This window comes from Psittacula echo, assembly GCF_963264785.1.
Source record: "Psittacula echo genome assembly, chromosome: 7".
Lineage (NCBI taxonomy): Eukaryota > Metazoa > Chordata > Aves > Psittaciformes > Psittacidae > Psittacula > Psittacula echo.
In genome coordinates, this window is record NC_137740.1 from 59,534,111 (window position 1) to 59,558,158 (window position 24,048).

The following is a 24,048-nucleotide window of genomic DNA, read 5'->3' on the forward strand; positions in this document are numbered from 1 at the left end:
AGAAAACCTTTACATGTGTAGGGAGGCTGAGAAAATGTAGAATATTGTGTATAAGTGCCTCGGAGAGTGAACACCAAAGAAGAAAAACAACTATTGAAACTATAGGACCACAATGGCAAAGACCAAGTGGATAAAGAATGAACTTAGACCAGAAACTAAGGAAAGGAGTCTACCCATCCAGTAGGAGTGAGGGCAGAAATCTGTGATTTCTCTTGTGCTGGGCACTGAGCATGTTTAGGAGAGTACAAAATTGATGATTGCTTGGCAGAGCTGGCATTTATTTGTCTCTTTGACCCAAAGCATCTCTTCAGTCCTGTGTTCTCGCACCCAGGACACTGTGCAGAAGAGAAATCAATGAAGTGGTTCTTTGGAGAGTCTCCTAAAAGCTTTGAAGTTGTATCACTTATAAGCATCCTAACTCTTGCATCCTGGCACATTCGTTTATATTGTTCATGCTTTGGCTTCTAGGTAGAAACTAATTTTGTATCTCTCTGTTTGGGCTTTTTTTGCAATCTTAAGTTTGTCATGATGCCTCTTAGGTTGCAGCCACCAAAGAGGGGCAATGGGAGGGATGTTGCAGATGAAAGTAAATCAAAATGCAGTGGGTAGGGACTGTATTCTCCAGGGTGGATTGGGACTGAGGAAACAGCTAAACAGGAGCAGGAGTGTGAAACTGAGGAGAAAGGTAACCCCTGGGAAAATGCTACATGTGGGGCTATTTGCATGTGGAATCTGTCATTTGGTCTCACCCTGGTTATTTCCTTTGGCAGCACCCAGCTAAGGTACAACAAGAGCATATCACTGCTCTTGTATTGATATCAGCTCTTCAGCACAGCCATGGGTAGTACTTGAATTAATAATGAGTAATAACAATTTTATAAATAAAATATCACTGTACTTACTGAAGTGAATAAAATAGACATGAATGCATTAGATTTGTATTTTAATGGCTTAAATCTGTTGCTGAATTATTCTCTTCTAGTAGTAGCTTGACTGCAAGGACAGCATTAAAACCAACTGGAGAAGCAAATTTGTATTGGGATGTGCAGCAGTGTGTTCTGTGGGAACTCAGCCCAGGAAAATACTGTGCCTCAGACCAACAGGGCTAGCACTGGGAGGGAGCTCTGCTATAGTAGACATCCCCATCCAGTTTCTCTCCCTGCTTTTACTGGTGTTCAGGACAACAAAGAGCCAGCTTTCTTTTCTCTTCTGTTCTTAGTCCAGTCTTGAAACACGATAGCAGTGTTAATGGAGAGCATGCTTCACTCGGCCTCCCTCCAGAGCTGCAGAGACTGGCACATGGCTCTGGCCCTGCGTGAATTCCACCGCAGGCTCATGTGCTTGCTCCAACGTGAGAAATTGCAACACAGAATTTGATTCTTCTTCCTCCTCAGATTTTTGCCCCCACCTCCAGCTGTCCTTGCAGTTTATGGCTGCACTGCAGAGCCCTTGGACCAAAGACCTAGCTCGCCGTGCAAAGCAGGAGAGTCTTCATTTTGCCCCCTTGCTGAAAAACTTAGGTAGCTTTTGCATGAGAGCAACGTTTCTGTAGCTGCACAGCGCTGCTGCACCCCATGGTTGCAGCATAAGTTATTAGCAGTTTCTGCAGGGACTACTCCATGCTTCCCAGAAGCATAAGCAAAATTGAACTGTGCTGTCTTGGGGTGGAGCAATCTGCTCTTGTATTAAGAAAGGAAGAAAAAGGGGAGAACTTGGAGCTGGAATGTGAAGGTAAGGCAGAGCCCTCGGTGTTGCTTCTGTGCTCAAAGGGAAAGCAAAGCATTTGAAATATCATCTGCCATGGGCTTCCTTCCTCCTGGAGCCCTGCACACTGATGCCTTTCACCTTCTCCAAGGACTGACTTCCAGATGTAGGTAGAGGTGGTTGCCCAGGGTATTCACCAAATCAAATCATCCAGTGTTAAACCTGCCTTTAGGAACAGATTTCTTCTTAAAATCTGAGTTTGGAATTAATGGCATCATCTGATGTGTTTTCGTTCCTCATTTCCTCTGAAATGGTACTTTCCAGTTGTGCTTTTTGTGACTTTTTGTACTGCAGATTTCTGCTTAAGGCTTTAATAATAGACTGAAAGTAATTCAGTCACCTTTTTCCAATTCTCACATTCTCTTCTAGTATGCCTCTAAAATTTAATGGGTTTCGAAGAAAGGCTGATCAGTTACATGCCCAGAGAGCATTTGGATGTTCTTCCGTCCGTGACCTCTTCATTCCTTCCTACATCCATTCTCATTCCATCATTGTATTAGTTGAAGAAACCCCGGTGTGTCCCAGATGTTGAGTGATCAAATGGTATCAAAGATCTTGGGTAAAGGACTTGGTGCTGGGGGGCAGCGAGGAAATGGGAACCCAAAACTTTCTATCTTCAGAGAGAAACTGCTGGTGCCTACCTTGCTATTCACAGCTTCCCAGTTTGAATCCAGAGCTGTGAAAATGTGGAAACTGTGAAAATATGAGCTGTGAACACTGGGAAGCTGTGAAGTGGGGAAATGGGTGGGGATTTACAATCTCTCTTGAGTGCAAAGGTTATAGATTCTGGTTGAAAACTTAATTCTCTGAGAAGAAAGCTTTTGTCACTGCAACAGCAAAAGAAACAGCGGCCAAGGCTGGAAAATTATCTTGGCTGTAAAAACATTTCATAACTTTCTACTTGAGGCAGAAGTTTTTCAGACCTGGCTTCTGCCAAAAGCCAAGTTTCATTTGGGCAAAGCTGGGTGTCTTGTTTCAGGGCCTGGAAATGAAAGGCAATAATAATGATAAAACCCAAAAAAGACTCATTTATTTTCTTTATTCTTTCAAATACAGCAGGATGAAAGGTGATGTTTCATGTAGGAATGGCCTTGACTTGAGGAGCTGTGCCTTTCATTGGCCCAGGGAAAATGGAGCTTGATTCATCTGAATTACTGGTGTTGGGAGCTCCCATGCTGAGCTCTGCAGTGCTGGGATCCTTTTGGCAGCCACAGTGAGGAAGGAGTCACCTGTTCAATGGCTCTCTGAGAAACCCTTTTAACAGAGGGGAAGCCCACCATGGATTTAGCATGTGACTTGCAGGAAGGTATCTCTGGCTGGTGTGCCTCCGTTGTATGGTTTCTGAGGCTGGCAGAAGCTCAGAACATCTGTGTGTTTTCCACATGAGTCCAGAAAATACGTAACTGTTTCTTGTGACTCGGGGTGGAAACAAATGCATCATTCCAGAGGGAAGCTGGCCCTCTGCAGAGTCACCTCAGCTGTTTGTGTACCTGCTCCCAGGCACAGGCGTGCAGCAGCTCTCCTGGAACAGGAAAAGCTGTATAGCTCCAGCGCTGGCTCCTCATAAGCCCTTTCCCTCCATTCCCTACCATTCCCAAATCTAATGAAGCCACCTGCTATGGTGCACGAACTCAGATGCAAGTTAAACCTGTTGCTGCTGAAGAGCATGGTGTCAGCATTGTTCAGGGGCCTTGGGGATGTGTCCAGGATGCGACCTGGATGAATCTGCCTCCGTCTGCTCATGCTGTGCTGGAGCTAATCTCTCTAATCATCCTTTGGGAGCCAGGGCAGACCCAGCAGTGGTAGACCAAGTCAGAGTTAATGAATTCAGATGGACCCACTTCTCATAGAAATAGTGGGACAGCTTTATTATTAAAGGTTTCCAACCACCCAGGTTACCCACAGGTCCCCCATCCACCATGGCTACAGATAATGGGATGTTTCCCCTAGAATAAATAATGGCTAATAATTAAAATCAAAAAGGAGAGATGCTTGAACTGTGCTTCAGCAAGTTGTTTTAACCCAAGGCCCTGCATATCCTTAATCTATGTCAATGTCTAAAATCTTAATCTATGTCTAAATACGTTGAAAGGTTGGATATTAGTAGGCAGGGAGTGTTGAAAAGAAGATGTGGGGTTAATTGCAGAAATCTGTGCCAAGTGTACAAGCAGCGCTGGCTGAGATCGTGGGTAGAACCAGTGCAGTTAGCACAAGCTTCTGTGCATTCCACTTGACAAACCCCACTTCTTAGTGCTTAGTGCTGCAAAATGGGCATTTAAACTCCCTGCCAGGTCAGCCATTCATCTCAAACACATTTAGACTTAATTGCCAATTAATTTTCCCTAGATAATGTAGATTATTTTCCCCCCCCTCAGTGTGTGAAATCTAGAAAAGTTTTCTGACAACCAGCCACAGACGGGTTGGCTGTAATTGGTGTTCTCTCATTTAGGTGAGAAGTAACAGTTCATCAACTCTTAATTAGCCTGGACTTTTTCGAGAGCAGTTTCCAATTTTCCGACAGGGAGATATACATCTTGTTTCTCCTGTAGCAGTACAAAGAAAGTCATTTTACCTTGGATTGACAAACAGGGCTGTGTTTGTTGGTGTTTCCTTCTTCCTGTTGGTGAATGCCAAGCTGCATGTCGTACCTGAATCGCTGAGCAATTTTTCACTTAGCATCACTTGTCGCAGAGAAAAGAACACTGATTATACAAGAGAGGGAGTTTGAGCTCAGTTTAATTAAGTTGTGAATGGGTAACCAGCAGCACTTGGAGCGATGCGTTAAGATACACAGCAGCTTTTGGATGTCTCGGCAGCACGGCAGCAGCAGAGAAACTTTGTATGTTGTGTCTGTTGTAGGTGAATGCCGTTTCTGATCATTGTGCAGGTAGGACGGCTGAGGCAACAGAACAATGAGACCACCTCAAATTAGTCAGACTGGAAAAAGTGTCTTGCCGGGACAAACCATCTGCCTGGCTTGGGAGCCCCTTCCGGAGGTGCCACAGGGGAAGGTGACCATGCAACAAGAAGTGGTGAGGAGCTGGGGGCTGCTCAGCATGGGCTTGCCCCGCTGCGATCTTCTTAGCCCAGGCTCACTTGTGATGCTAGGGCAGGAGAGAAATGCAGGATGAGAAGTTCCCAAATAGTAGATTGTCCTCTGGCAGCGTCTTACCTGTTGGTGCAGTACTCAGGAGATGTTTGGACAGAAATATTTGGAGATCCAAACTGACAACCAGGTCAGGTTGAATAAGAATAGCTTTCTTCCAGAAGTACTCTTCGAAATCATAGATTTTATTCAAGCATTTTGGATAACCTCTTTTTATTTTCTGCCAAGAGCTGGTTTGCTCACAATCTTTTAAAAGCACTTAAATTTTATGCTACTAAGCAATACATGATTGTGGCTGGAGAAGGCCAGGTTATTCATGCTCAGCATCGGTTTGTTAAAATACTACAAGAAGTTTCAGTACTAGCAGCCTGCGGTGCAGATGCAGAGCGTGGTTTAGTTGCTCAGTCTGATTCTGGGTTTAAGCTTCATTTGAATCTGAGAAGCCAACAAGAGATAACTAACGCAAGAAGGCTTTGATGGCCCTTGCAGTCTGTGGACTGCGTGCGTCCATGACCCATGGAAATGAGCTTTACTAGTTCTAGTGTTTTAGACTACAATTAAAGAAGTTGTAGTCAGTGCTGTTCCCTTGAAAAATACTTTGTTTTATAAAGCTTTGTATGTGAAATATGCGTTTTTCAGAAGCTTTCTTTTTTAGCATAGTGAAGTTAATTTATATACTCAAATACATTCTGTTTTATTTTAATTGAATAATGGTTTCCCTCCAACTAGAGCTTATCATACCTCACCAGAGAAAAGTAATAGTAGTTTAGATTTAAAGAACAGTATAATCAGGTTTGCTTCAAAAAGGCCCTAAAAAGTACAAATGTAATTGAAATGAAAATGATTATTTAACTCATTTTTCCTCTCACTGACTTAAATGATGATTCAAGTTGCTTATGTAAATCAATAAATTGAATCAGGCTGGTCCTGCTATGAGTTCCCCACTGTGCAGTCTCAGAGAGCCTGAAGGTAGCTGACAGTCAAAGGGATGGCAATATCCAACGATGCTGGTAAGGGAGGAGACGAATCCGCTATCCTTACCCTGTTGTATGTAGCAAGAGAGTTGCATTTCTGTCACATCTATGACCACTGAACCTAAGGTGAAAACCATCTAGTTGTTCATACCTAAACAAAAGTAGGATGCAAACCTAAATAGGGAAATGGGATGAGAACCTTTAACATGGCACTGTCAGCCTCAATTCGAAAACGCTTGAGTTGCAACCCTGTCTATAAATATGCAATAAGACGTGCCTGTTCCCATCTGGCACAGGCTTTATGGGCTGTGCCCTCCAAGCCAGGCTGTCTGTGATGACTAGGGTTGCTAGAGGCATCTCTGTGAAGGGCTGGCACCATCCCTGCTCCATCCACCTCACCAGGGCTTTGGAAATAACACTTTGGAAAATAAGCAGTGAAGCAGGAAAGAAAGGCAGCTCATACAAGGTGCAGTGATGTCTCTAAAGGCAGCTTCAAGTTGTGTGGTGGGTCATGGTGGGTTTGGGTCAGTGGGGACAGCAGCTGGTCAAAGTAAGACCATGTCTTCTGGAACTAAATGTGCTGCATGGACTCTGCCTGCAGGGACGTTATCTTACACCACTGTGCTTTGTGCTTCAGATGTGTATGTTGTATTGGAGGCCTGCTGGCTTCCCAAATTATCAGTGCCTCAGCCAGGAATAGAAAAGGAAATTTGGGGCAGGGCAGAGGGGGAAGTTCTGTTTGAAAATTTAACAAGTAGCAGTCTTCTCCAGAAGAGCCCCCACTTTTATTTGATGGTAAGAGCAGGAGACGCTGGAGGAATTCCAGCCTTTCACGCATGAATGCAAGACTTAAGGTTATCTTCTAGGTGAAATCTTTATCTTCCTTTATTCTGGTGTGGGTGCTAATATTGATACACTAGTCTGACTCTAGCAGTCGTTACAGAACAGACGTCCATTGCCTGAGCAGCATCCAGGCATCTTTGTGGGTTTACAACATTTTTTAGTGATGTTCAACAAGTGTGAACTTCTGTGATAGGAGTAATTGGCTCTTGATTTGGGGTTGAGTGTCTCATAAGGTGCTGCGTGACAATTGTGGCAAGTTATGGTGCAAATAAACTATGCCAGTTGATGCATTCTGTGAAGAAAACCTATGAGTAACACTATAGCACCTTATGCATTCAGAGAAGAGCCTCAATTTTAGTTCTAGGTGAGGCCACAAGAAGACAAAAGGGGCTCAGACCATGGTTCTCTGACACTGGCACTGTGGGGTTCTTCCTTCAATATTCTTAGCTAAGGCTTAAGGCTAAGAGTGTGGGTAAGGTTGGTTGGAGGAAAAGCTCTCTTAGGGCCCTTCTCTTTTCACAGGGCACTTGGTTGTGCTGCCAAACAGCACAGCCCGTTGGATTCCTGCTTATCCAATTGATGCATCACCATCTCCTTTTTCTTCTCTGCTCAGGTTATTTCCAGGATTTGCTGAACAAGTCAGAAAAGGCCCTTTATGATGCTTTTCCAAGCCTGTATGGAGAATTGTACACTCAAAATGTGAAGGTCTTCAAGGACTTGTACAGCGAGCTGCGCCGCTATTACCGGGGCTCCAACATCAACTTGGAAGAGGCCCTCAATGAGTTCTGGACACGCTTGCTGGAGCGACTCTTCAAGCTGATGAATCCCCAGTACCATATCACAGATGAGTACCTGGACTGCATGGTGAAACACGCAGAGCAGCACAAACCCTTTGGAGAAGTTCCCAGGGACCTGAAGGTGAAAGCAACGCGAGCTTTCATTGCAGCACGCTCCTATGCACAGGGCTTTCTTGTGGGCAGTGACGTGGTCAGAAAGGTGTCTCAGGTATGTTGGGTTTCTTCCTTTTCCTTCATCCTCAGATTGGCAGGAGCCAGTCAACTACTGCTGTTGGGGAGATGGGGGTTATTTCCCCTGATGTTTTCATTACAAAGCAAGCAGGTATTTTTTCATTTTATAAAACAAACTCCTTGAAGGTCACCCATCAGTGGAAGGGAGCAGCAAGCTTGGACTTCTGCAGGCACTGATAGTGTGAAAGAACTGAGGTATAACTTGCCACAAATCAGTCTTTACTTCATTTAACCTATGCAGCGAAGTGCCAAGGAGATGTCAGTCACCCAGGCTGTAAAGCTGTTCCATTGCCTGCCTAGATTCCTCACCCTTCCCTGACAGGGAAATGGCATGGCTTTAAATCACACTGCCTAATTTTCCTCCTTGATGGTGATATGATGTAGGGTGTGCAGAGCTGACTTGCCATGAGCGTGCTGGGAATACGCACAGAGAGATGCATTTCAGCAGTTGGTGGTGGGATTGCTATGTCTGTTTATGTAGCTGTGTATATTTGTACAGCTTCTGTGTACAGAGAGGGTGAGTTTGTAGAGTGCATTGGGGTCTTCAGGGATGAAAGGTGCTATCTAAATGTAAATTAACATGACTGAATCCAGAATTCCAGGAGGAAGGAAGTTGTCTGTATTCTTTACTGCAGCCTTTCAGAGCTAGAAGGTGGTGATTGTCCTCAAACGAAATATTGAGGCTTTTCACATGGGTAGGGAGGTGAAAATCCATACTAACAAAAAACTACTTGCATACTGCATGTGGAGATGGCAATCAGCAGGTGTGAGAATCAGTGTGATTAAACTGTGAATGTAAAAATATGGAATCACGATTCATTTCCTCAGAAGGAAATGCCTGGTAATGCATGGCACAGGAAAGCACTATTTGATGCAGCAAATGCAGACTTTGATCACAGGAATAAATGTGGTAACAGTGACAAATGCTTTACTTTATTAGTGTGGGACTGTAAAACTCTTCAGCTACTCAAAAGCCTTTGTACGTCTCATTAACATCACGCTCTCCTGACATCACAGGTAAAAGAGGAGAATGATGTCATTTCAGGGGACCAAAGTGAAATATTTTCTCTGAATGGCAGTGAGTTCCAGCTCCATGTGTGTGACTCTGCCTGGAGCAGAGTTTGGAGGGTGAAGCAGGTTGGCAGAGCAACTGCAGTCACGGTTTCAGTAGAAGGAAGGACCTGAGATACCGACGTGCAGTGTATTTTTCCCTCACCTTCATGTAGACTTCTGACCCAATGGATTTTGATTCCAGTCCCCCCTTTCTGAACTCTCCTCCTTCTCCTGGTATTGCTTATCAAACAGGATGTGGGGTATATGACCAGTCACAGATCCTCCTGTTCCCTCTGCCTCCCCACAACCTGTTCTTCCAGCATGGACAGTTTCCCAGGAGAGTCCCAGCCACTCCTGTCTCTCACAAGAGCCCTCCCTGGGGTTGCAGTTAGCCCCGTGTGTTGCTCTTGTAGCACCATGTGCATGAACTGAGTTGGGAAACCTTAGCAAAGCCTCCCTGATAGCTGGTTTTGTAACAAAGGCGGAAACTGGTCCGTTTCCCCCTCTTCAGGAATGGGTTGGTACTTCAGGCAAGAGGGGTTGAGAATGCTGAGATGGGAAATCCATTTTATAGATGCCCTGGTAACCTTTAGTTGTGTTTACAATAAAAGTCCTGGTTTACCCACTCTCCTTTACCAGATGTGGATTTACACTAATGCCAAATGGATGTGAAGTGCTAAACTCAGTCCACAACTGGTGCTTTGGTTTTAGTCAGTTTTCAGGTTGCTTTATACTCACATTAGGAGAAGGTGTATAAGACTTTTATTAAGATCAGAGACTGAGATTCAACTTTTCTCTCTGCTGTTAGCAGCAGTCTTTTGAGGCGAAATTTCATACGAAGCAGCAGTGAGTGTTTTGGTCAGGAAGTGTGAGGAAGCCTGTTTAAACGGGCACTTAGAATCATAGAATAGTTAGGGTTGGAAAGGAGCTTAAGATCATCAAGTTCCCACCCCCCTGCCATGGCCAGGGGCTTAGAAATAAGTTACCTAGTTGGGGCTCCTGAAAAATTCTATTACTTAGGATTCTTTTAATTTACAAATCTCAGAAAAGCTGCTCATCTCTATTACAGCCCTCCTGGTTCTGACTTCTTGGACACTTCCAGTTCGGTGTTTGTCACCTGTATTCTGCCCCTGTTTCAGGTCCCTGTGCAGAGTCTCCATTCCTGGGCATTCCCAAGAAAAACTGCTGCTGTTTGCCTGATTTTCTGGCTATGTTAAAATGGGGAAAAGCCTGCCCCAGCTGTGCTACAGGCGGGGATTTTGTGAGATTCCTTTAATCCCTGCTGCTGCTCAGCTGTGCCCAAGGGACGATTTTTCCCCAGCTTCTGGCTTTGGGCAGCCCTCGGCCGGTGGGTGCACAGGGGCAGGAATGGGAGCAGTGTGCTGGGAGCAGGCGCTCTGTGTCCTGCTGGGGATAAATAGTTTGAGAGCAGCTGGGGAGAGAGAAAATGGCAAAACCATTTTTCATCTTTATTGCTGTCCTGGCTTTTAAGGCAAAGTCACTCTGACAGACTGCAGGCTCTGACACTGAGATCTAAAGCTTTTCATGCCATGGCTCCTGCCACCAACCTGGCCTCACGCTGACAATGCTGGAAGTGCTCCCATCTGCACAGCGGCTGTAGGAGGGGGCCCAGGGCACACGTGTGGCTTTTGCAGCCTGGGTGGAGGAGCAGAGCTGGGGATGGAGGCGCAGGGTGGCACCCTGCCCTAGGACAGGTTTAGGGGTCACTGATAAACCATGCATGGGAGGGGGTGTTGGGGCAGCATCTCGCTGTTCATGTTCCCATTGTTTTTTTCTGTAGCTGTTCTTTCAGCACAAATTGCAGGTTTTCATTTAAGTTGCACAATGACAAGTGTGTTTCTGCATCGTCTGTGTGAAGTAGCAGCTACTAAAACAGAGGCGGCCACAAAGTCACTAGTGAGGATCCTTGGCTGGTTTTGTTATTTGTTACTCACGTTATGATACTGCTCAGGCATCTAAGTCTTAGGTCAGGACTATTGCACATAATGCTGTGGGAACAGGTAGCAGAAGTAATGCTGTCTGCACAAGAGCACCCAGAAAGGGCAGTGAGGCTGTGCCCGGGTCCTTTCTGGCCTCCTGCAGCTCAGTGCCATGCCCATGCTGCACCAACAGATCATATTGGCAACATCATGCTGGCAACCTGTGCCACCCTCACAGGGAAGGGTTTCTTCCTAATGTCTAATCTCAATCTCCCCTCTTTCAGTTTAAAGCCATTGCCCCTTGTCCTGTCACTCCATGCACTTGTAGGAAGTCCCTCTCCAGATTTCTTGTAGGCCCCCCTTAGGCAGTGGAACGCTGGGGAGAAGATGGGGAGGAGACCTGCCCCATACATGTCAAAAGATGTCCAGAGTCCTTAAATTCCCATCGGAGACCTGACAACCTGTGAATCTCAAATGAGAGTGCAGAAAAGGTGAGGAAATAATGTTCCATTTCCAAAGGCAGGGAGAGGAGGTCTTTTCAAGTTAATCCTGGTTATCAATAGGAAAGTGAATTATTAGGACAATCTTCCCTTTGCCTGATCTTTGTTGCTTCTTGCTCCTGAATTTTCAGCTTCCCCATGGTAGTGGGATTGATGGGAAGCCACACCAGCTATGTAAGCAAGAAGCACTTACTTAAATAATCAATTTTAATAGTTGTTTGCATTTCCTTTTCTGAGTAGATGTATTTCACTTTACCAATGAAGGGCATCTGTCAGTACATTCTTATTTAAGCAATCCTATGTCTCAGAATACCATTTAGCCTTTTTTTTTTTAGCTTTATGTTATTGTAAGGTAAATGTCAGTTTCCTGTCATATAAAAATATGAGTGATTTTTAAGCATGTGGTGGGTCAAGCTGCATTTGGATGGGAACTGAATTCCAATTTAAAAGGCCCAAAACTAGAATTTCTTTAGATATTTTAAATAGTGAATGTGCTGGACACATAGGGAGAATGATGTTTGTCTAAGCGTGATCCACATTTCCAACAAGTGAGTAATATCATGAAGACAGTACAGTCATTGCTGATCCTCACATCCTTTCAGGTTACAGCCATTTCTCATAACGAACTCTTTTCCATAGCTTGCAAGGACATAGTTGGCTTCTGTCTTTCAGCTTCCAGTTGTTTTGGGGATGAAGTAGGCATGAAATTGATCTGACTGAACAAAATGAGGTGAAGAATATGATCTTTTTCACTCTCTCACGACATCACTGTGCTAAAACAGCTCAAGCACAGTGAACTCCTGTCCCGTGTGCTCAGTGACACATCTCCATCCTTTCAGTGGCTTATCTTTATTCAGAGCATCAGCAGCAAGTATATACAACCTTAAGTAACATTTTATTTCATTTAAAGGATTTAACTTTTGTAGTAAAATTAAGCATTTATCTAAATTGGTCTCATCTTGATCCTGAAAAGACAGGGTTAGTGTTTGTAAATAGGTGTGTCGTGGTTTAAGCCCAGGCCGTAAATCAGAACCACGAAGTCCACTTCCCCCCCACACCTTTCTTCCCTCCGCTCCTGGAGGGACGGGGAGGAGAATCAAAAGAATGCAACTCCCACGGGTTGAGATAAGAACAGTTTAATAACTAAGGTATAACACAAATCACTACTGCTACCACCAATAATAATAATGATAAAGGAAATAACAAGGAAGAGAATACAACCGCTCACCAACCGGTACCTCACCCCCACCCTGCCATGATCCAGCCCTTCCGGGGACTCTCAGTTCTACCTCCTGGGCATGATGTGCTGTGGTATGGAATACCTCTTTGGCTAGTTTGGGTCAGGTGTCCTGTCCCTGCTTCCTCCCGGCTTCTCCTCCCCCCTGGCAGAGCATGAGACTCACAAAGTGAGTCTATTGGTCAGGGTAAACATTCTGACCCCCAACTGAAAACATCGGCTTTATCAGTATTATTCCCAGGCCAAAAGTCAAAACACAGCACTGCACCCGTAGAAAAAATGACTGCTACTGCTAAACCAGGACAAGGTGTTATGAGGATGTTGTTCCATGGCACTGGTGAGTGGCAGTATCGTCATATTACCATGTTCATTTCCTTTTCACTGGCTATTATCCTAGCTCTTGCTTTTAACCTGTTCAGTTTTCACATGGCAGAAGTGTGTGTTCTTGTGTTATGCAGATGACTCAATGGCTTTGCCCCAAGGAGCCATAAGGTGCCACAGTAAATTATCTCTGCATAGAATCATAGAATAGTTCAGGTTGGGAAGGACCTTAAGATCATAGAATAGTTAGGGTTTGAAAGGACCTTAAGATTATCTAGTTCCAACCCCCCTGCCATGGGCAGGGACACCCCACACTAAACCATGCCACCCAAGGCCTCATCCAACCTCGCCTTGAACACCGCCAAGGATGGAGCATTCACAACCTCCCTGGGCAACCCATTCCAGTGCCTCACCACCCTCTCAGTAAAGAATTTCTTCCTTATATCCAATCTAAACTTCCCCTGTTTAAGTTTGAACCTGTTACCCCTTGTCCTGTCACTACAGTCCCTGATGAAGAGTCCCTCCCCAGCATCCTTGTAGGCCCCCTTCAGATACTGGAAGGCTGCTCTGAGGTCTCCACACAGCCTTCTCTTCTCCAGGCTGAACAGCCCCAACTTTCTCAGCCTGTCTCCATACGGGAGGTGCTCCAGTCCCCTGATCATCCTCGTGGCCCTCCTCTGGACTTGTTCCAACAGTTCCATGTCCTTTTGATGTTGAGGACACCAGAACTGCACACAATGCTCCAAGTGAGGTCTCACGAGAGCAGAGTTAGAGGGGCAGGATCACCTCCTTCGACCTGCTGGTCACAATCCTTTTGATGCAGCCCAGGATACAGTTGGCTTTCTGGGCTGTGAGCACACACTGCTGGCTCATGTTCATTTTCTCATTGACCAACACCCCCAAGTCCTTCTCTGCAGGGCTGCTCTGCATGTGAGACAAGCTGTCATCTAGGACCTGTTCCCACCAAGGGAGGTAGCATTTTGCTTCAGGGAGATTGTCTCTTTGCTTGCATGGGATTTAGTGGGCCTCCCACCTTCAAACAGCAGCTACTTGTGCCTATAGGCAGCTCTGCTTGGTGAGATACCAAGGGTTGGGACATGCCGTTCTTCACAAGGTCAGTGCCACCTCTGCTCAAGGGTCTCACGTTTTCTTGGCAAGCTGTCCCTGGGCAGTTTGTATGTGAGAGTGCATGGCTTAAAACATTTTATAGATCTCAGTCCCATTTAGCCACATTCCTTCTGCAAACCCCAAAGCTTAGTATTGCTTTCCCCCAGCTTGCTATGCTCCCCAAACTTGCTGTGCTCCCCAAGACACGTGCCTGCCATCAGCTGCCTTCTTGCTTTAAATAACTTGGTACAGCAGCTCCTGCAGCCTCACACTTACCCCTTGCAGCCCGCTGCTCTTTTCCAGCCCTGCTACATATAAAGCTAGGGAGAGAATTTTGCAGTAACGTTGGGATTTGTTTGGACAGATTCAAATCAAGCTGGATGGGGAGCGTGCAGTCTTGAACACAGCCTTATGTATTTCACATATTACTTTCCAGTGTTTCTGTCTGTTATGATGTTTAAATCACAACTGTTCAGGGATAAAAACCTGTAGGAGTTCTGAATAGAACAGAAATAATGCAGGCAAGCAGATATATGTCTCCTATATTTACATGGTGGTTAGAAGTCAATTGAATCTAGTTTTCAAAGGATTGAAAATTGTACCAGCTGGAAATAACTATGTCAGACGAACCGAGCAGCAAGTGGGTTGAATAGGCATGTGGTGGCTTGCACAATTTTCCTCTGGAGGGAGAGGAGCATAATAGCAGTCTGTCTATCCACATTAATCTTCCTCGGTTTAATATCTGAAGGCAGTTAGGCACTAGGCAGGAACCTGAAGGTGCAGATCCTCCCAGTTAGCTGTGGGTCCTTGCCCTCAGGTCTCGTGTCCCTTGCAGGCTGGACTGCCTTCTAGAGCTATCGTGGCTTCCCTCTGGAAGCACCCTTACTGCTGGCTGTGGAAGGGGATGGGGCTGACTGCTAGCTGCTCTGCTTTCCCATATTAGCTGGATTACCCTAGCCCTCATGTTTTTAATGCTGTTTGATTTTTCCTGAGTCTGCAGAACAGCCGTTTGGCTGCTAGGCTGGTGGGGATGGACCCAAGCAGTCTGTCTGGCCTCAGGCTTCACAGCAGCCCTGGTTTGTTGGAGCATGAAGGGCACAGGTTTGGCATCAGCCTTCATCCTCTGTCACTCGCCCTGTGCTGAGCTGAACACAGTGAGGTGACAGCAAGAGGATCACCAAACTGTTGGGTCACCTGTGCCCTACCCCTGCTACCAGACCCCAGCACAGCCACCACCATGCACACTGAGCCTGCACCCCGCTCGCTTTCTGATCCCTGGCGCAGCTTTGGAAACATGTTTGACGTATCTTGACTGATGGATTTGATGAGGCTTAAACTTAGTGTGCTCCAAGGACTTGTGGCCGTGCACTTGTGGAAGGAAGATGCGAAATAATGACTGAAGTGATTATACAATTCATTAGACTTTGAAAGAATCATATTTCTGTCAGCCCCGCAGCTGTTTCTATGAGAGTTTTATTCACAAAGATGGGAGAGCTTGGTTCATTTAACACACGTCAAGGTGCTAATTACATCAGGGCTGGCATAAACATGCACAAGGCAGCTGCTGACCATGTGGTGGGGAGAGTGGGGTCTGCTCCCCATGCCAGCAGAGAGCTGGGACCACCTGCACCTCCTGCTTCTTTCACTGGGGACAGTGGGCACAGAGCAGCCTTGGCACTGAATTCCAGCTTGCAAACGTGGAGATGCAAAGAACCCTGCTGAGTTTTGGTCATAGTATTTGAGGGTCCTTTTATGGGGAGACTGTAAAAATGAACTGTTTCACCAGTGTCAAAGTGTCACCTTGCAGATAGTCCTGACCACAGAGCCAGCCAGCTCCCCAAGGAAACACAAACCTGTCCTCCCAGTGCTGGGCTTGGTGTAAAAGAGAGGGCAAGGCTGGTTTTCTGAGTGTGTTCCCAAGTGTTGATAGTCCTGTGGGCAGCTCAGCAGGATCTGCTCCATTGCTTGGCCTTCTTTTGTAGCTGCCATTCTTCATGCAGACAAGTTTATCCCAACTGTACAATTTCAGCTGAGGGATTTGGGGTAATTGGAGTGGCTCTGAACACCCACTTGCATTTCCCAGTGCACAAGGCCTGAATTGAAGACCTGACCTGTTTTCTGTACCCCAGAATGGGGTTTTCACAGCTGGCAGTATAAACTTTCCTTACCTCTATCACTTACCTCTAAAACAGGTTTTGAAACCCATTCTCCCTGTTTAAAACAGGACAAGGGGGAATGGCTTCAAACTGGCAGAGGGTAGATTTAGATGAGACATTAGGAAGAAATTCTTCCCTGTGAGGGTGCTGAGGCACTGGCACAGGGTGCCCAGAGAAGCTGTGGCTGCCCCATCCCTGGCAGTGCTCAAGACCAGGTTGGACACAGGGGCTTGGAGCACCCTGCTCTAGTGGAAGGTGTCCCTGCCCGTGGCAGGGGGTTGGACCTGGATGAGCTTTGAAGCCCCTTGCAACCCAAACCATTCTATGACTATGGATGAGAAGGTAAGCAAGGGTGCCATGAATGTCTCAGCTGCAGCCTCCTGCATACCCCCCAAAACTGTGGAGGTCTCCAGCCATAGGTGCTTTCTGCCTCTAGCTGCCCAGCACATGTGCCTGCTTGTAGAAAGCTGCCTGCTATCTGCTGGCTTTAAGGCATCAGTTGATTTGGAAGCCTAAGTCGCCTAATGTTGCTGAGTGGTGCTTCTGAAGGTTAGAATGGCCATCCAGATAGTAAGTCCTGGACAAATATACCTAGGAGTTATTGCAGGCACATTTTGACATATGTCTGACACGTCTGGAGGTATTCTGTGTTCACCCAAACCATTCCCACATCTTGCCAAAACCACATCCAGGTGCTACAGGTCTCCATGCCCACCTTCGGCCTGCTCTTTCCTCAGAGGCTTAAGCCAGGAAGGGACATGGTCCAGCTTAGTGAACACCAACACCACACCACAGAGAGCTCTCTGAGGCCACCCTCACCCTGCCATGGGCAAAACATTTAGAGAGGACAGTGCCCACAGAATGACACCTCCACTGACAGCCGTAGGGACTAGGACAGCCTTCTCCCTCCATCAGCCAACCTGCCCACATCCCCTTGACAAGCCAGGGGGGTTGACAGCGCTTCCATCAGCCTGTATTTTTAACCCAGGCCTCTTTCGCCATTCCCAAATCTCTCCCTTCTACGTAACCCTGCTTCCCATGGGAAGCAAGGCACAGATGGCTCACAGCAGCCTGGGGGTGAATGTGCAAGGGGAGAAAGGGGGGGGGGGGTAGGAAAAATACCAGCAAGAGCTCAGCTTATTTGATTGGTGTTAAATGCCTTTCAGATGTACTTAGAGGCCCCTGAAGGCCAAGGAGTCCCACCACGTTGCAGCAAGGCTGCAGGTTCTCATTTGCTTTTAGGCCAGGCTTCAAAAGAAGAAAGGATTTGGGGGTGGGTTTTTTAACTTTTCTTCTCTCTTGTTTGAAGCCAGCACTTCAAAAGCAGCATCTGCAGCTTGGCTGCAGGTTTTGGGTGCCAAAGGAGCTGGACACCTCCTGATGGGCACAGGAGGAGCCAGGCTCACCCCTCACAGTGTTCAAGAGCCAGTGGCACTGCCTGACCGCACGCTATGGGAACAGGTTGGTGCTGCCACCCTTAAAATGGTTTTCCAGATGCCTGTGATTTTCTAAAGCTCAACCTTTCTCCCATGCTGAGGAAGCTGGGAGCAGGAGGGAGGGTCATTGTGCGATCAAAAAGACCCTGTAACTCCTGGATGTGAAATACTGAGCTTGTGCCACCATTAGTGCCTCTTTGGTTGCTGTTCTCCAGGGCCTTCCTTTACACATCCCACATCTTTGGTCTTTTCAGCCACCTTTCCAGGAAATAATTGGCTTGGATAAGGAAATGATTTTTTGGAGTGAGGAGGGTGTAGCAGCTTTTAGCTAAAGGAGGCAGAGTGCTTGTGAAAACTCAGAAACCACTTCCATGGCCCTTTCTGCCAGGGTGTTTTGGAGGCTCTTGAATATTCCCCAAGCAGTAGGCATTAGGGTAACGGCAGAGAACTCGTGTCTCCTTTGCACCTCCCTGTTCTTCTGTGTGACCTGTCAAAGGAGATCCCAGTTCAGAAGGGTAAAAAACCTCACGCTGTTGTAGAGTCAGAAAGGTCCAGGGGGAATTGCAACCCTCTTTTGCCTCCTTTGCACTAAACCTGATGCTGAAAAGAGGTCTACAAAGGAGTAGGTGTTGATTGGAAACCAGGGTGAACAATAGGTCATAGTGGGGCTGAGGGAAAAATGTTCCATGGCTCTATAAAACACACTTTGGTTGTCTGTGAGCTTGTGTATCTATGCAAAGGTGGGTGACTTGGGTTCAACGTGCAAATCACAAGTTTGATTTGCTCTTTAAAGGTACAGTGGAAGCATAAGAAGGCTTTTGCTTATGTTCTGGAAAAATCTAGCCTGTTTTGACCAGAGTGCTGTCCTGCTCCTGTGTGTCCTACAGAGACTAAAGCCCTGGCTGTCCCAAGAACTGTCTGCATTCAAGTGTCTGCAGTCCCCAAAGTGATGTGCAGGGTTGTTTTGCCTGTTTGAGCTGAGTGCTTTCCCCTTCTACAGGTAGTTTCATCTCCCTGTGTCTTTGCTTCAGAAAGTTTATAACTGTTCTGAAGCTAGGGTTTAGGTACTATGAAGGATAACTTAGCTCTCCTCAAATGTGTCTCAATGCAGATAGACGGAGTATGTGACTACTTGTTATCCCTGAGCCTCCTGTGTTTCTGTGATTCTCTGCTTGGAAAGCATATTAATAAAATACATGTCAGGAGCTTATTATTTTACTTAGAAGCCTTTCACACTCAATGTTTCCTAAATTGGCTGGGGGGTGGCAGGGAAGCCAGCTAGCAACTAATCCCCCAGCCCATCCTCTCAGCAAATTGCTTGTGAAAGTCATTAGTTTTACTCTAATTGATTTAAACATTGCTCAGGAGGAGGAAGAAAAATTAGGGAAAGCAATTCTACTCCAAATGCTGAGTATTACATGTTCTCAGTTGTCTGTCAGAGTATCTCCACATGTGCCCATTCTCTGCTGGCTGATGGGCTAATGCTGGTGCTGAGCAGTCGGGCGGTGAGCCCCGGCTCAGCAGTGGGGCTGTGCCATGAGGTGTGTGAACCTGAGAGCAAGCCCCAGCCCTGTTCGAGGCATGATACAAGACAGTTTGCAGTGATCTTTTGCTCTGGAAAAGCCCTTGGCCTCCGGCAATGCACATCTGGTTGGATGGCTCCGTGAGCAAAGCACGGGCACATCAGGCTTTGGAAAGTGGCCATGGAAAAGCACAGAGCTCGGCTCTTGCTACAGGGCGCAGTCACGGGATAATACCTGATGACAACCTCCTTGAAATGTCAGTGCTTCTGGTGGAACAGGGCTTTTTATGAGGCAGCCACCTGTTCCTGCTGCATTACCTCATTGCTACTCAAATCAACTGCTCTATCCCCAGCTGGAAAGTAGTTCTAATTAAAATGATTCATTGCTCAATACCAATTTGTCCCCTATTTTGGGTGTATCTTAGAAGATAATATTTGTTCCTTATCACTTCATCAATGGGCTTACACGTTAAGGAACCCTACCCGCTGATGTCACTGGGGTCAGAATAGAGTATGGGGGTTTTAACCTGATGGTGTAGGAACAGTGTATTTTAAGCTGGACTTAGCTTTGTGTGTATTTATACCTGTGACAGCTGAACGAGGAGCACCCTGGCTCCAAGCCATATCTCTCAGTAATATTTTTTTTTCCAGATCCTTGAAAATGGCTTCTCCAATGTATTGTTCATGTCCTCTTCACGTGTTATAATGCAGCTTCTAGGTCACTGAGCTAAGAAAAGACTATAGGTACCACTAAAGTTAAAGGAGAACCATGTCTCCTTAAAGGAGAGCCAGCCAAAGGCTGGGCCAGGTTGCTGATACTTAGAGAAATCAATTATTATCATGTACTGTCTTCATGCTGTGCCAGGTCATTTAAAGATGAAGGAATTATGTTGGCTTTCAGTCCATCTGCAGAGCTTTGCATGCTCCTGCTTTCAGGCTACCTGTGATGAATAGAGGACGTTGCTTATTGATCTATCAGTTATTGCAAACCTGTGCTGGGAAGCCAGAGGGGCTCTCCATCAGCTCTTAGCTGGCATCCATTAGCTGTTGCGCAGAGGGGGTAGGTCATAACTTTTCAGGTTCTTTTAAAAGCTACGGTTTGAAGGGCTCCATTCCTTAATGTGCTGCATGTCCCCCAAAGGGATGGTGCAGGATCAGGGCTGGAAGGGACTCTGGGAGCCCGAAGCCCTTCTCTGCCCTGTGCGGAGCAGAAGTCCATGGGCTGGGTGGAACAACTGGGAACTGAGCTCTGGCCAAGGGAAACATGCAGAAAATATTCCAGAATTCCTCTTCCTGCCCTCTCATCCCTCTGTTCTCAGTTCACCTCTGCAGCCTGCCTGTGAAAACGGAGTGCTGCTGCCAGCAGGAGAGGTTCGAGTCATCTTTGGGGAAAGGGAGTGGAGCCTGGCCTCTTCCACCTGCAAAACTGTACTTATCCTTTCTGCCAAGAGATTAAGTTGAACATTCGGCACCTGCCGCATTCACTGGAGCAACAGCTGGTGGTGGATGTGTCACTTGCTCATCTTCAGAGATGCTCTGGGGCAAGGGAGTAGGGATGAAGAGGGCCACCTTGCTGGGGTGCTGCAGGCAGTGCCCTCCATGCCTGGGTCAGTGCAGCACTCTGCTGCCTGCTGGGAAACAGAGCCACCCTGCGAGGCTGACAGTTCGGTGTCACACACGGCTCCTCTCTGACATCCACAAATGAGCCTTGCTGAAGTGCAAAAGCAGCTTTTCCCCGTCTCCGGACCCTCAGAGCTGAGCCTGAGCCTTGGGCGCCACGGCCACCCAGTGCCTGTCTGCATCCGCTGCTCCAGGGTGGGTGGCAGCAGCCCACAGGAGCGGCCTGAGCAGGAGCTGTGGGTGCAGTGTGGCTGGGAACGGGCAGTTTCGGCTGGCTGGCAGCTTCAGGGTGGTCAGAGGCAGGTAGGTGGCATCTGCCTGCATCACAGGGAGCCTTGGCAGCTCCGCGCCAGAGGCCAGATGGAGTAGCTGGGCACCAAGGAGCAGCCCCCCACTGCCATTCCCCTTCTGCAGCTTGGCATGGTGGCGGGGCATGGGGGCCCTGAACAATTGCTCTGCAGGGAGTGCTGTGCTCATGGTGTGAAGGTCCTTTCTGTTTTGTCAGAAAGAGACACGCACAAATATTAATGCAGAGACCAGGCTAAGTTCTGCAAGCAGAGACCCTTGTGAAATGCCCGTGGGCCTGTCACATTTAAATACTGTGGTCACCTGGGTAGCTCTAATACAGTTGCTGGGTTTACACTGTACTTTAAAGCTAAGCATGTTGGAGATGCCTTTCTGAGCCAAGATCTGTCACCTGCCTCTCTCTGTGTCCCCCACAGGCTCTGGCACGGTACCAGATAGCTTTGTTTTGTAGCTGCTGATCGCTGTCATCTCTGTCACTGGATGGCTGGCCCACACTGCCCCAGGGGGGTTCTCTGCCTAGATGATGTAGAATCATAGAATGGTTTGGGTTGAAAAGGACCTTAAAGATCATCTGAACAACCCCAGCTCTCTCAGCCTTTCTGGGGAAGGAGAGGTCGCAGCTCCTTCCTAGCTGCATCTCCTGTTTTCTGTGTAAATGCTCTGGTTTTGGGGTTTTGGAAGATCTTCAGCTACAGCCCGTGTTAGTGTTCAGCGTGCTCTTACCTGTTGTCTTTTCAGTCACTGTTCAATCACGGCTATCAAAATGCTGAGATGAAAACCTAACTATTCTTTTGTTTGCCTGTCCCTTTGCTTTGTTGCCCCCCTCTCATGTCTCCGCGGCAGAAGACAGCGGTGGTGCCTTTGCCAGCTTCTCCCAGGCATGAAGTGTGCGGCACCCGTGTGATGCAGCAGGACAAAGGCTCCATCTCCTGGCAGCAGAGCCGCACAGCAGCCGGTTTCTGTCTGCAGAACTGTCCCAGAACACAGGCAAAAAGCTCACCAGGGAAGCAGAGCAATGCCTTGGCCTGCGTGGTGTTTCCTGCAGGGCTCAGCCCCTGCAGCTGCAGTGGGGCATGTTGTTCATCTGCAGGCATCTCGGGGCTTGTTCTGGCTGCTGAGGCAGCGAGGCGGTTTCTCTTTGGGTTTTCTGGCTCTGAGACCTAGATATTTTTGTGCTGGTCCTGAAGAAGGTTCTCACAAGGTTATTTTAACACATTGCTGTGTGATGAAGCACCAGCACCATCCAACATGTTTTCCAAGGCTGACTGGAAGTGAGGTGCTACCGTGCGGGCGGTTCCAGGATGGGAAAAGCTTTGGGATTTTCTTTCTCAGTCTCTGATAGCAGGCTCAGTGTGTTCACACTGTCCTAAGGGTACCTCAGAACTGCAGCTTTCTGCAGTCCCTTAGCAGAAATCTAAAAGGCCATCTTCAGAGTATTTTTCACAAGTGGTAAAGAGGTCAAGGCAGTTCTCAGCACTGCTGCTGCAGCTCGAGGATCAGGGATTTTTCCAGGTCGAGATTTGCCCCTTCCAACACTTTTCCCCCTTTGGGCTCCTTCTGAGTGCCAAGTACCTCATATGAGGGGAGACTTGCATACCGACACTTACATTTGTTGATGTAAATGGTTCTAAAAGAAAGGCAAGGGAATTGCAAACGGATCTGTGCAAAGATGGGGAATGACGACAAAGGAGAAAGCACTTTAGCAGCAAGGAGGGATGTGAACCTGCTGGAGCAAGTCCAGAGGAGGGTCAGAAAGATGCTCCAGGGAAGACCTTAGAGCAGCTCCCAGTGCCTAAAGGGGGTCTACAAGTAATCTGGGGAGGCACATTCTACAAGAGCCTGTAGTGACAGGACAGGGGGAAATGGCTTTAACCTGACAGAGGGGAGATTGAGATTAGACATTAGACAGAAGTTATTCCCTGTGAGGGTGCTGAGGCGCTGGCACAGGGTGCCCAGAGAAGCTGTGGCTGCCCCATCCCTGGCACTGTTCAAGGCCAGGTTGGACACAGGGGCTTGGAGCAACCTGCTCTAGTGGAAGGTGTCCCTGCCCGTGGCAGGGGTTGGAACTGGATGAGCTTTAAGGTCCCTTCCAACCCAAACCAGTCTGGGATTCTGTGATATGACTGATAAGAGACAGGGGAGCACTGAGCTCTGCCAGCATCTCTGCAGGGTCTGCCAAGGTTGTTATTCCCCAGCTTACACTGACAGCCCGTTAACTGTTGCATTCGGAGGGGCACTGTCCCATGGCTGACAGTCTGGGGGAACTGTGACATGCTGCAGAGGCTGCTGCCCTGCTGTCTGTGTTCTGCACCTGCACTGGCTCTGTGCTTATGGGACCAGTGTGGTTTAATTAAAGGCAGCAAAGCCACTTCCAGAGTCAGCTCTGCAAAGCATCGGCTGTGCGTGCAGTGCCTGCACACCACTGGCATGGCGTGTCTTGAGCCACTTCACCAGCTGCCTGCGGTTCCTGAAGTGCTTTCAGTGAGCAATCACTTCCCAGTGTGGAGTGCTCTCAATTGCCCATGTTTCTGGAATTGTTGAAGTCTTCCTCCAACACCATTCTCCTTTCCAGCTGAGAACTTTCCATGTCCCCACTGCACATCCTCCCAGGAAACCAGAGATGCAGTTTGTGGTGGGATACCTGCATGTGCCAGGCAGTGACAGCAAACCCTTCCTGCAGAAAGGGCATGGTGGTGGCACTGGTTGCAGAGGCTCCAGGGACACGTGTGTTGGCGTCACGGTTACAGGGCTGACTGCTGGGGCTGTCCTTGCAGGCACCGGATGTGGCTGGAAGGGGGATGGAGCTCAGCGTTTGAACCCAGCGCTCAAACACAATCCAAACACAACCAGGAACCCCAAAGGGAAGTTTGCCCACGTGCCCCCCTGACCAGCCTGTGTGCTTGACTGAGATCTGTCTCCCCCAGGTATCTCTGAGCCACGAGTGCACTCGCGCCATCATGAAGCTGATGTACTGCCCGCACTGCAGGGGCATGTCCAATGTGAAGCCATGCAACAACTACTGCCTGAACGTCGTGAAGGGCTGCCTGGCCAACCAAGCAGACCTGAACACCGAGTGGAAGTACCTCATGGGTAAGATGGCCTTCCTCTGCTGCAACACAGCTGCCTCTCATAGCA

General features: G+C 47.6%; 1 protein-coding gene across 1 annotated transcript in view; it reads left to right on the plus strand.

Moving 5' to 3' along the window:
- GPC1 (glypican 1) overlaps window positions 1-24,048 on the plus strand; it is a gene marked incomplete at its 5' end in the record, with an annotated part of 198,335 nt that overhangs the window by 164,533 nt on the left and 9,754 nt on the right. The window contains 2 exons of the mRNA XM_080623488.1: window positions 7,301-7,692; window positions 23,838-24,003. Coding sequence (XP_080479614.1) covers window positions 7,301-7,692; window positions 23,838-24,003 — 558 coding nt within the window. The remainder of the gene's footprint in view (window positions 1-7,300; window positions 7,693-23,837; window positions 24,004-24,048) is intronic.